Raw genomic sequence first — 13,313 nt, forward strand, 5'->3', positions numbered from 1 at the left:
GTTAATCACCTGTATGTTGCCGTCAAATATAGCCTTGTATGATGGAAAGAAGTCCAGTACTAGGTAGAACGTCGGGATCCCTTCCCGACGGGGACCCGGCGTTGTACACTTGCCGGGCTGACTCCAACAGTAGGCGTGGACTAGCGATGACGGTGAATCACAGTTGTGAATGGAAGCCGCTGGGCAGGCACCCTGTGTGCTCTCCGTGTGGAGCTATTTCCTCACCGGCAATGACAGCCAGGATGTTGCAGGAGGCTGGTGGATGCCATTACAGACGGCTAGCGTGTCTCATGTGAGTGAGAATCGTGGGAGTGATGAAACAAAGTCTGTGGTGCAAACTAGCTGGGCAATAAAATCCTTGACGCGTTTCTCCGGGCTGTCTGTATTCCCGGTTGGTGCAGCTCATGGATGTGCAAGGTAAAATCCGCGTAAAAAACACCAAAATCGGGCTCGCGGGTAAAAAAAAACCCCATTGATTCCACAGTTTACGCGGAATCAGTTTGTTTCCGCGTGGGAGTCACGATTTTTCAGGTGCGGGAAAAAGGCTATTTTATTGAATAGCTTTTCCCCGCGCCGCGGGGATCTTGGCCAGCAATTAGTCGCGGGGTAAACCCAGCGGCTATTTGAATAACTACCTATGATTAATAATACAGTACAGCTAAAAAGTCCTGTGACAGAATGATTTCACACTAAAGCTGGGTACACACCGACAGATATATTGCCGATGGCATATATATCTGCACATCGTGCAGTATGTATGGGCGGTCAGCCGACAGCGGAGGCCGTGGTGGTGCATCGGCAAGCGGGATCCGCGGCCAGATGATGTTTGTTCAGTGTGTATGAACAACCATCATCTGCAGATATATCTGTTAGGTGTGTAGCCAACTTTAGAGTTGGCAACAGAGGTGCGTTCATCTGAGCTGACACACAAAAGCATATCGGAAGTACATACATACATTTCACATCAGCACAAAGACTTTACAAGATATTGTTAATAACCGGTTTTTATGTGAAAAATACCTTGGGGCGATGCACCAAAAGTATTTTGACAGCTATGATTTGTAAGGTACGTCTCTACTAAACACTGTGCACATAAAGCCAGTACGGCACCCCCTGATACGTATGGCAAGGACCAGCAGAAGAGAAGAACACTGCAAATGTGATATGGGCATCTTGCATCCAATAGTCAATGTTTATATTGCCTCCAGATGGTCCTGGGCCATGTCAACAACAAGCAGCAAGGCCTCCCCAGGGAAAACCACAACCAGAGTGGACAGAATGTCCACATTTCAACTGTAAAGCATCGTCTTTCAACTGCAAAGCGTCACGGCTTACTGGGTCTCCGTCCAAGCAAGAAGCCCTACATCAGTGCCAAGATTAGGAGAGCAAGTGTTGCTTTTGCCAAGGAACACCTCAAATGGTCGGACAGTTATATTGGTCTAATGTGTTATGGAGTGACGAGAGTAAATTTACTATGGTGTCCTGATAGAATAAAGCATGTCTGTTACTCTAAAAATCAAAGATACAATGCAAGGTACCCACTGTGCAACATGGTGGGGGACATGTTTCACTAGCAAAAGTGTCAGTCCTCTAAACAGAGTAGAGGGTATCATGGATAAGATTTTTTACAGAGAACTCTTACATAAAGAAATGCTACAGTTTGCAAAAAAGAACATGCCCCAACAATCTTCCAACAAGACGATTCCAAACATTGTTCCAAAATTATACAGGGCTACTTCCATAAAAAGAAAATCAATGTACTGGAGCGGCCAATTCAAAGTCCAGACTTAAATCACATTGAACACTTGTGGGACGAGATAGACAGGTATGTAAGGACCCAAGAGTAATCAAGCCAGGACACTTTTTTCTGTGCTTTAAACAGGAACGGACAAATATTCCTCAGGAACGTTTACTCAGTCTTGTTGAATCAGCAAATGATTTTGCAACAAAGAACTTGTGCTGTTTCCTTAAAATATCACATTTTGTGTAGGAACAATTGAGATGCAGGCGCTGCCATAACTGGCCGATCTGTACAGCCGGAGGCACATGGCCAGCAACTGTATTCAACCCAAAGTATCCAAACGCTCTAAGGTAAAGTGCAGCAGGATGAACACATACTCTCTGGCACGAATGAATGGCTATGTCACAATGGGATGTGTGTTTACTTATTGTATGCATGGGTTGAAGATATCCTGTTCAGTTCCTTAAAGTCGCAGTAAATATGCAAGATGTCAGCTTGACAGTAAAATAAAGTGATGAACAGAACACTTAAAAAAATCGCTGTGATGCTGAAATGTCAATTTTTACTTAAAGTGTAGCTAAGCAGTATATATATGTATTGCTGGTGAATGCTGACAGTTAAAATACAGCATAGTCCAATCAACTGTGCACTGTCCTGACTGTAATAATATATATATATTTTTTTATTTATTTATTTTTTTTGTGCATTAGTTTGGAAACTCTCTAAGCAGGTTACACAGGCTTGAGTAAAGGATTTTACATTTTTACATGAGGCACATATCACTTAATTTTACTAGTGTAATAACATCAATATTAAACGAGCACTATTCTATTAAAATCCAATCCATGTGTACCGTGATATACATGCACACATGGCATTATAAAACCCATTAACACTTCCTTGAAATGAGTGAGCTCTGTGTTAAGAATTTTCAGTGCCTTCTATAAAATGCAACATTTTGAAGGACAATTAAACACTGGAAATTAAACTTTGGGAGGAAAAAAAAGCCAGCATTTTACAAGCAAACAAAAGTGTAATAAAACAGGATTATAAAACTAATCTTGCACACACAATTTGCAAGCTTTACATTAGATGGTTAAGAAAAAATCCACCAAACTACCTCAGGAAAGTAATCATTTGAATAATGTTGAAACCAGCACCTCAAATAAAATCTCAGCGCTACAAGTTTTATAGCTTTGATGTCTTTAAATGGAATTTCGAATTCTCTGGCAACTGGAATGAACATCCTATAATTTAGGCAATTTACAGATTACAGGTTCAGATTGACCTTGTAGACCCATCCACAGTGCTGGATTAGGAGTGGGAGAGAAATGTCATAACTGTATTTAAGAAATTTACCATAACAATGAAAAGCAGGGTATGCATGCATAATGCTAGCCATTGTGAGCGCTGACTTGGATTATAAAAGGAAGGAGCCTTTGTCTTTCAGAGTGATCTATAGTAGCAGTACAAGCAATTTACTCACCCACAAACATGACACTTGTATTCTCTCATCCCAAGATGTCTCTTCACATGGTTTCTGGCATCGCCAAGTTGAGCTGCAGCAAAGTGGCATATTTTGCACTTAAATGGCTTTGATCCTATAGAGGTGGTTAAAAAAAAAAGAAATAAATAAAAATAAATGTATATTCAAATGAAATATGTGGATATATTTAACTATGCAAAAACAGAATCTAACTTGAATATGTGCTAGTGATGTCTCTTATGTGTCATGGTATTTTTCTAAAAACTTGTAAGGCCTCAATCAAAACTTAAAAAACCCAACACAGTTTAAAGAATGTATGCCAAGCATGTGTAATGGTCTAACTGCTGTGGACAAATCACTAACTACAGTATACTGTTTTTGTTTAATCTAATACTATGTAGTCAGGAAAGAATTATCAAATGAATACAAAAACACCATATACTCAGTAATAATCTGATAACAGTTAGCCTGCAAAAGGGACCCTTTCACAGACCACAGAATATTAGGGACTTTGAAAGGCTTTCACAAGCAGGAAGGGGAGAGTGAGTAAGGCCATGGATGGACTTCAGTAACAAACCCCCCATACCCGTCCCAGCAACCTCAAGTACATAGTTGGTCTGTTTTCTTGCCTGTGTCCTTATCAATGTACTCTGTAAAGTATTGGAGAGCGATGATGGTGAAATGACAGGAAGCTGACTGATAAGTGCCTTTAAATGTAGTGAGGGCAGTTGTACAAGAAAAGGGCCTGGAGTTGCTGCTGTCACTACTGTACCCAAGTGTATGATGGACCTTTTGTGAGGATAAATGTAGGACAGGGGCTGAGTGCAGTTTTCGGTGGTATTCATTAGCAAATACATGTTTTCAGAGGTGTAAGGTGAGAGTGGGGAAATGGTGTCAGACAATAAGATCAAAAGCCTTTCCATGGGTACAAAGGACAGGAAATAAAGGGCAAATGAAGAGGGAATGGAGGACTGCACTCAGCACGGATACACAAAGAAGTTTTACAGGAGGCATTGGAAATGGTTTGAGCTAGTTAGTTTCAATCTGTTATACTCCTTTCACATCGCAAATCCGGTATTTTTAACATGGGTCCAACTCAGCCGCGACCTGGGTCAGACCCCTTTCATACTGCACCTTTGACCAAGGTTATTCCCGGATTGGCCCTGCTCACACTGAATCCGGGTCAGCCCTGTAAAACCTTATGGATGTCATTAAAAATTGACTTTTCAGGCTCACAAAGATGAGATCACCAAATGCAACACAAGGGAGAGGTGGGGACTGCTCACAGCATTGCAGGAATCATGGCTGATTACTACTGTATAGCCCTGAATTCATGAGTGTTTGTGCTTTACTGCTATTTGAATCAGCCAGTGAGAGCATGATGCAGCTTCTGGCAGCATAGTGTACAGTTCACTTCTTCATCACTCCTATTAGCCATCACTGTAATGACAGTAGTAGTATTAACCCCTTTCAGACTGCCTGAATGCTGCCTCTGCTGTTGTCTGCAGTGTGCTGCCTGTGTGTCTGGCTGCTGACATCATCAAGTGAAACCCAGGAACATCCAATCAGCGATGTTTGCGGAGTCCTTGGTTGGATAACTCAGGTAGGGCCTGTCCACACTGCACTTCAACCCGGCTTGTTCCCGTGTTCAACCCTGCTCGATTGCAGGGTTGAAATTCACACTGCACCTCGACTCAGGTCGACCCGACAATATCCCATGTTATTTTGCGATGTGAAAGAGGTATTCGTTTTCCCAGGTCATAGATCTGAATAAAGAGTACATATTGCTCTAATAAAATACAGAGCAGTAAGCCCACAATGTAATTAACACTGAGTTATAGATTGAAGTAGACACCACTGACAGTTGATTTAAGATAGCTAAAAACTAGGGTTGGTTTAAGAGTTCAATGCAAAGTGCACTGACAATTTTAGGTGCACACAGTGACATAGGCCCTGATTCAGAGCCGGACGCTCTGACAGAGCGCTCGCTCTGAATCAGGGCCGTCCCTCTGAATTTAAGAGCGGCCTCCTCCTCCTCCATAGCTGTGGGTGACCACCTACAGCTATAGCGAGCGGCCAAAATGATGGTCGCGATGGTCAAGACCATCGCGACAATCGGGCTTGCGACGAGACCCTTGTGGTAGGGTCTCGTCTGCCGCAAACCCTGGAGTGCTTTTGGCTCCATCAGAGCCAAAAGCACTCCCACTGACATCACTAGTGATGTCAGTGGGGCCGGCCCCAGACGGTAGGCGTTCCCATGGGAACGTCTCCTTCTGGGCAGCCACGCCCCCGGCACGCCCACCAAAGGGGGCGTGCTGTCAATCACCATCGACAGCACGCCCCCTTTGGTGCGGCTTGGCCGTCGTTATTCAGGTCTCGCGCATGCGCACGACGGAGCCGCCTCCATCGTGCGCATGCGCACTTGGCCAACATTGACCAACTTGCGGGTCTGAATCAGGCCTATAATTCCATAGTGGTTTGTCCTAAAGGAGCAAAAGCCAATAGAGTCGGTGGGCCTCATCCTCCCCATGATTGCAGTTACATGTAAAACAACATTTATTGAAGGGCTGGTGCGTTAAGTTAGAGCTACTCCAGATGTCTGCTGGGAGTCTAGGATTTGGGGCAAACATTTTTTTAGATATTATATTGGGCTGATAAATTGTTAGTAGTAGTCCTAGCCTGATAATGAGGTGGTGGTGTACGTTTGGAATGAGATGCATCATTTCCAGTTGTGGAATTATTCTCAAATTTGCACCTTGGTTTCATAGAAGAATGCAGCCTCACAGATGCACTGCACTGGGAGTTAGTGATAGCAGGATTGTGGACTTAATTTTGGTCTGACTAACTCAGAATAAGAGGACTACCTACTGCAGAACAGACAACAGGGTATCTTTTGTGCAGGCTAAAGTTAAGCTCCACAGGATCCCCCAAGTTAAGGATACACTGTACATGAATTTTTATTGGACATGAGAGAGCATGGGTATCAGACAAGCTCAGTGGAAAGGGTATCACATTCTTCTTGCAATCAGTAAGTCAGCATTTTCCAGGGCTACAAGAATAAGCTTGTAAGTTAGACCTACAAAAAAAAGAAATTTTTAAGGCCTTTGCAGTGCTCTAAGTGAAGAAGTGGGAATCTAGCATTTCACAATGTGCTTTTCTCAATGGGTTAATTTGAAGAGGCTGCGCAGCTTTTATTAATTTTCTTTACATCGGGTTAGCTACCAGCTCTGGTTTTGCCTATCACATTGACCATAAATAATTTGATTTGGTCCTGGACCACCACCAGGGTGCCACTATGGGACCCACTGCACTAGTCAGTTGAATTTTCAAAATAGTCCCTATAAATGTGCACCATAGTATAATTACCTAGCATACCTCACCTAATATCACCTACGTGTCCCATTTCTGAGAAATGTACTGAGGAAGCCTAAAAACCTGTGAGTGTGTTTTGTAGGCATTTACTACAGCCCCCACCCCAAAATAATAATAATATTAATAATAATATAAGCAAACAAATAGACATAGGGGTCAATCCAATTAGGTGCAAATTGCGAGTTCCTGTTTTCTCTATGAATTCACACAGCAAATTCATTTGGCAATCCAATTAGCAACTCGCACTGAACAGTAAAGCATACTGCGACCATTCATGTGTGGGGTTGCTTCTCAGCAAAGGGAGTGGGCTCACTCACAATTTTGCCTAAGAACACAACCATGAATAAAGAATGGTACCAAAACATCCTCCAAGAACAACTTCTCCCAACCATCCAAGAACAGTTTGGTGACGAACAATGTCTTTTCCAGCATGATGGATAAGGCAAAACTGATAACTAAGTGGCTCGGGAACAAAACATCGAAATGTTGGGTCCATGGCCAGGAAACTCCCCAGACCTTAATCCCATTGAGAACTTGTGGTCAATCCTCAAGAAGCAGGTGGACAAACAAAAACCTTCAAATTCTGACAAACTCCAAGCATTGATTAGGCAAGAATGGGCGGCCATCAGTCAGCATGTGGCCCAGAAGTTGATTGACAGCATACCACGGCGAATTGCAGAGGTCTTTAAAAAGAAGGGTCAACACTGCAAATATTGACTCTTTGCATAAACTTAATGTACTTGTCAATAAAACGAACAGAAGGACGGCACTCAGACTTTTTGGTAGAGATAAAACGGTCCTTTATTGCAACATTCAATGATTCGGGCTTTCCACCTTCGTCAGGGACTGCAGTACACAAAATAAACATAAAACAGACATATATAGCCACAATTAAGATTACAAGTGCACTCATCTGCAGGACACCAGTGCCTGACATCCGGAGCCGCACGCCGAGACCCGACGTCGCAAGCCACATGACGACATCAACCGGCACCTGCATGCGAGTGCTACACAGTAAATTACGTCATGTGGCTTGCGACGTTTATATTTATTTTGTGTACTGCTGTCCCCGACGAAGTGGGAAACCCCGAAACGTTGAATGATGCAATAAGTTTTATCTCTATCTGCTAAAAAGTCTACTGAGTGCAGCCCTTCTCTGTTCGTATATATGTGTGTGTATTAGGGATGTGCAGGCTCGGATAGGTTCGAGTTTGCACGTGGAGTTCGGATTTTTCCCTCCAAAAAAACGGAACTCAGAAAGAGGCAAAACGTCATCTTGCACGGACGAACATCATCATTCCTGGACTTTTGTGTCCAGGAATGATGATGTTCGTCCGTGCAAGATGACGTTTTGCCTCTTTCTGAGTTCCGTTTTTTTGGAGGGAAAAATCCGAACTCCACGTGCAAACTCGAACCTATCCGAGCCTGCACATCCCTAGTGTGTATATATATATACACACATATATACACACACACACACACACACTCTGCTTTTGTATTTATTAGTAATTTCATACTGAAAAATATTGTGACTGTATTGCATCCAAACTAAACTACAGATGTATTCTCATACATCTAGCCTCAATATGCCACGTGGCACGAGATGCCTGGCATAAATGAGCCGCCGGGTCCATGCAACTCTGCTTTTCACCTGAAGATGCATCTAAGCACCAGGAGACTGCACTGATTAATCGCATCACATTACGACTAAAATGCACTTTTGGGCAAAATAAAGACGCACCAAAGAAGCTCTGCACAAGCAGAGTTACACAGGACCTGGCAATTTGGCGTATGAGGACACATCTGCAATTTATGCTTCTTTACTGTGATATGAGCCTGACGTACACTCACACACAGTGAAACAAATATACATACGTAATACAAATCCTATTAAAACAAGAAATGCAGGATAGTAATATCAACTTTGTGATTAGTGTGGAAGCAATTTAAAAAACGTCTGAATTACCGTCCGTTCTAAAGCACTGTTCCAATATTCCACATCCGCATGGCTATTTCAGATTTCTCCTGTCACACAGCAAGGGTGATTCATCACTCTGCTATTGTAATGACATGCAATGTGTGAATATACTGTGGATAAAATATTATGCCTTTACGACTGTTTTATAGCCCAAAATTTATGATTATTCTGGAAACCAGAAGTATTGACATTTTGGCTATTATTTATTTCAAGCACAAACTTTATTATTGGATGCCTAGCACGGAGCAGATATATGAAACAAGATGGAAGTGGTGTGATTAACCGGTTATTTTATAGCAGGGTGGAGGTAAAAAGGGCAATGGATCAACACCCTGTACAAGTTTGATAGGTCAAAGTTCCTGCGGTTTGCAAAATGTGATTAGATTTGCTGATCGTTACAGAGCACTTTCAAGAACAGTAATGGGAAAAAAAGCACAAGTGAAATGTATTCACGTTTTGTATAGCAATCCATTCCTAGAACAATATGTCAAGCTGTTAAATATTACTTCAATATAGTTATGTATGCTCCATATTATGTTTAGCTTATGCTTAGTGAAGTGCTCCATTCACTTCATGGAATCCACGTTTGAAATATAGGACCTCTAATAAGTATACATCAAAGGCTTTGATGAGACCGAATTTACCCTCCTATCAGGCTTGATCAATGGTGCCCTGTGCTGTGTCCTTGGAAATAAGACTATCCTCTAAGAATAGTTTGTTGAAATTCTCTGTAAAATTTGAGTCTCTTAAATTTCAATGTAATTCCCAAAAGCTGACGAAAAAAAATGGAGCATTTAATTTTAATCTTCTAAAAGAAATAAAAAAGTCAACAGTACTAAGCACGAGCAGGCAAGGTTGAATATTTCACAGTTCAATGACAATGAGGTAAGATCTCTTAATACTTCCATTTCTAGCAGCAGAAGTAGATGTAAAATATATTTAGCACCTGAATGGTTATATGTAGTCAGCTTTATATGTTTAAATGTCAAAAGCAGGTTGAGACTGCAGCTAACAGCAATCACATCCCATCAATCACACAGAGAAACCACAGTTTATTTAAATGATGCAGATAAAACTAAATTAATCATTAATTTGGTGACATTCTAAATTGTCATTGTGCTGCGTAAAAGGGCTAATGCAAATCATAAGAAAATAGACAAGGAATATCTTTGTAGACATACAAGGAGACTGACAAAACTGCAGTGGAGCTTCAGGACTACTTGTGATTATTAAATAAACACATCATCTAACAAAACTATAGAAATAGAGAATTCAGCAGACAGATTTGTTCATGTAATGTTTATTATTTTATCTACAACTGTATTTCTGACATTCATTTTAGAGCTGAATAAACATGTTAGAATTAATTCATGGAATAAAGGCGCAAAAATGGGAGTAGCATATGCAAGAAATCCACACTGTTCCTTTCACGAAATCCTACCAAGCACTATAACTGCTGCATTTATATTCCATGGAATTAAGGTGCATCAATCTACAATGGCTGCCAATGGCCACGATTCAATTCAGTGCGATGCTGAATAGCCTCGGGAGGAAGCTCCGGGGACTATTCCATTCAGCGCACTGTTAAATCGGAGAGTGCCGGCTATCACGACTTAACCTGGCTGTTTAGTCACGAGAACCGCCCTTCTCCGACTAAAGAACTGGCCCCGAGGCAGTTAGCGCCGCGCTAAGCCGGAAAACAGCCATGCGGCTGGCACTGTTGTCGGATTTCTTCTCGCACCCCCAGGGGGGTGCGAGAAGAAATCCTTTAGTCAGACCAAGCATCGCGCAGAATTGAATAGCTCCGGGAGCCCCCTCCTGGGGCTATTCATCATCGCTTTGAACTGAATCGCGGCCAATGGGTTTTGCGCCAAATATCAGTTTTGCTACATTCAGGTAAAGAATTTGTGTACCTTATGGCAACTGTTCCTCTTTACATAGATCCCTTGCTACCTGGAGAGCTGTGCCGCTTCCAAGACAGCCTGGAGTACTGGAGGGGGCTATGCATTTCAGGGGTTCAAATTTCAATGGACAGAAATGTCAGGCTCAATAACAAAGCTGAACATATTTTCTTGTCTAGATTAACCCCTGCCTTACAAGCACCAGTGATGGGCCAATAAATTGATTGAGCAACTTCCATTCTGTGTATCACTGTTCTGAGAGTCATGTATGGGATCAGTAGATAGAGGGTATGCTGATGTTTTTAGTGCCATATTGGAGGGCCGAGGGGTACTTCCATGTGAATTATCTCCCAATTTAGAAATACATGTATTTAGGACCCAAAGTGTGCTATTATTATCTAGCGTAGGACCATCAGAGCAGAGACATCCTGTCGAGACTTGTGGCTTACCATATGTTTGCAAACATATGTAACAGAGGGCCTGATTCAGACCCGCTCGGGAGCGCTGAGCGCTCGCAAGCGGGTCGATGGTGCCCTAGTGCGCATGCGCCAAGCCGTCGCTATGGGTCTCGCACCAAAGGGGGCGTGCTGTCGATGGTGAGTGACAGCACGCCCCCTTTGGTGGGCGTCACGGGGGCGTTGCTGCCCAGACGGAGGCGTTCCCATGGGAACGCCATCCCGTCTGGGGCCGGCCCACTGACATCACTAGTGATGTCAGTGGGAGTGCTTTTGGCTCTGATAGAGCCAAAAGCACTCCTGGGCTTGCGGCAGCGAGACCCTACCGCAGGGTCTCGTCGCAAGCCTGACCATCGCGACCATCTTTTTGGCCGCTCGCATAAGCTGTGGGTGGTCACCCACAGCTATGCGAGCGGCCAGGAGGCCGCTCCAATTCTAGGTAGGAGGGCCCTGATTCAGAGCGAGCGCTCTGGTCAGAGCGTCCGGCTTTGAATCAGGCCCAGAGTCCTCTGTATTTTATTTTATGTGGGATGTAAGTCTCTTTTGCTGGCCCTTTGCAGTGTGCTAGGGGAATGTTTTATTTCTTGTCTAGATTAAGCCCCCTCTTACACACACCTGTGATAGGCCAATAAATGTATTAACTTCTATACTGAGAAACAAAGCTTATGTCAGAGATGGTATGGAGTAAAATGTGGCACCCCATTCGATTAATATCAAAGTTGCAAACAAATGCTGTCTTTACTATGGTCTTATGGCCCCAACCTGACCGATATTCAAATGTTATGGTGCTACCTAATCTAAGTAGTATGTCCCAGAATGTGCATCATCATTAATCATATCAAATGCCTCTCTTATTCCAACAACTACATATTCACTAGTCCGTCAATCACAGACACATTTGTAATTCACAATTCCCTTCACATCCAAACGAGCCTGGAAAGCAATTAGTGGGACGCAAGTGCCAGTCTCAATCAGGACGAACATTTTTCATTGACATACGTATTTGGACGGTGTATCTCTGGGATAACTTTTTAGGCAGTGAAATAGGTCACGTTAAGATACTTATAACCAATATTTTTTTTCAGATTAGCTTCATGCATGTAGCTTATATTTGAAAACTATAGATTGTCATTTTGTATAAACGGCCAATATATTGTAATATAAATTGAAATTCAATGTTTTACAACATTATTATTACAATTAGCTTTCAGTTAATAGGTGTCACAAAGTGTATGCAACTCCGTACAAGGGATTAACGTAAAACAAATAACAGTGTAAGTACAGATGGGTACACATACATCTAGCCTCCTGGTGTGTTAAACAGCCCTTCTAGTCACGCCATGCCGTGACTCAGTAGCGCAGAGCGTCTTTTCATGCATCTGTTTACCTTCAAATGTGTCTTATGCGCACAACGATGCAAATAGATAGCACAAGCAGCTTCTGTTGATTAAAATGATATGCAGCATGCCTATGTTCTGTTAGTGAGTGCGGGTGTATCTGCATTGGAAATGCAACGTTACAGTGTCAGCGGCTGTAACACTGTAACGTAGTGTTTAGCATGCAGATACACCCGCAGTCACACACAGAATATAGACATGCTGCATATCATTTTAATCAACAGAAGCTGCTTGTGCTATCTTTTCGCATTGCTGCGTGAATAAGTCACATTTGAAGGTAAAGAGACGCACGAAAAGAATGAGGTGGAGGGACCCTGGAAAGGAGGAAAAAGTTAGTTCAGTCTTAGCCATGTTAAGTTTCTAGTAGCACTAGGACATCCTGGAGAAGATGACAGGAAGGAAATTTGAGACACGAGAGAAGATGAAAGAAGAGAGGTCAGGAGAGGCGAGGAAGATTAGAGTGTCATCAGCTTATAGATGGTAGTGGATGCTGAGGCGCTGATGAGATTTCCAAGAAAGGAGGTGTAATGGGAGAATAGAAGCGGCCAAGAATAGACTTTTGGGAGACACCTACAGGTAAAGGAAGGTAGGTGAAGACTGCAGCAAACAGTATTGTGCTTTTTTTCAACACTAACAATTATTTATGTAATGCTGGGTACACACTGGCAGATATATTGGCCAATCAACTGATCGGTCAATATATCGTTACCTGAATGGCAGGTGTGTACAAACTATATGTCTGAACGACGTCGTTCAGACATATCGCATCGGCTTGGCTACACAGCCGATGCTCAATATATCTGCAGATATAGTGGAGCACCGTTTTGTGTGTATGGCCGACCCAACGACGCACGATTGGTCAGCAGCTAGTCTGTCATGTAGGTGGGCTGGGTTATGTAAATTTATGCTCACAAGGGATCAGCGATAAGATAGCATCAGCGATAAGACCAGGTGAGAGCCGCGTGTCCTGATCCCATCATGGG

The 13,313-nt window shown here is 42.8% G+C and overlaps 1 protein-coding gene across 1 annotated transcript in view; it reads right to left on the minus strand.

Annotated features, from left to right (window-relative positions):
- The window catches only part of ZNF407 (zinc finger protein 407), a 626,800-nt gene that overhangs the window by 556,380 nt on the left and 57,107 nt on the right, over window positions 1-13,313 (minus strand). The window contains exon 3 of the mRNA XM_088475920.1: window positions 3,228-3,342. Within this exon, the coding sequence (XP_088332046.1) occupies window positions 3,228-3,342 (115 nt within the window). The remainder of the gene's footprint in view (window positions 1-3,227; window positions 3,343-13,313) is intronic.

This window comes from Taudactylus pleione, unplaced genomic scaffold (genome assembly GCF_031769625.1).
Source record: "Taudactylus pleione unplaced genomic scaffold, aTauple2 ptg000179l, whole genome shotgun sequence".
NCBI classification, from domain to species: Eukaryota; Metazoa; Chordata; class Amphibia; order Anura; family Myobatrachidae; genus Taudactylus; species Taudactylus pleione.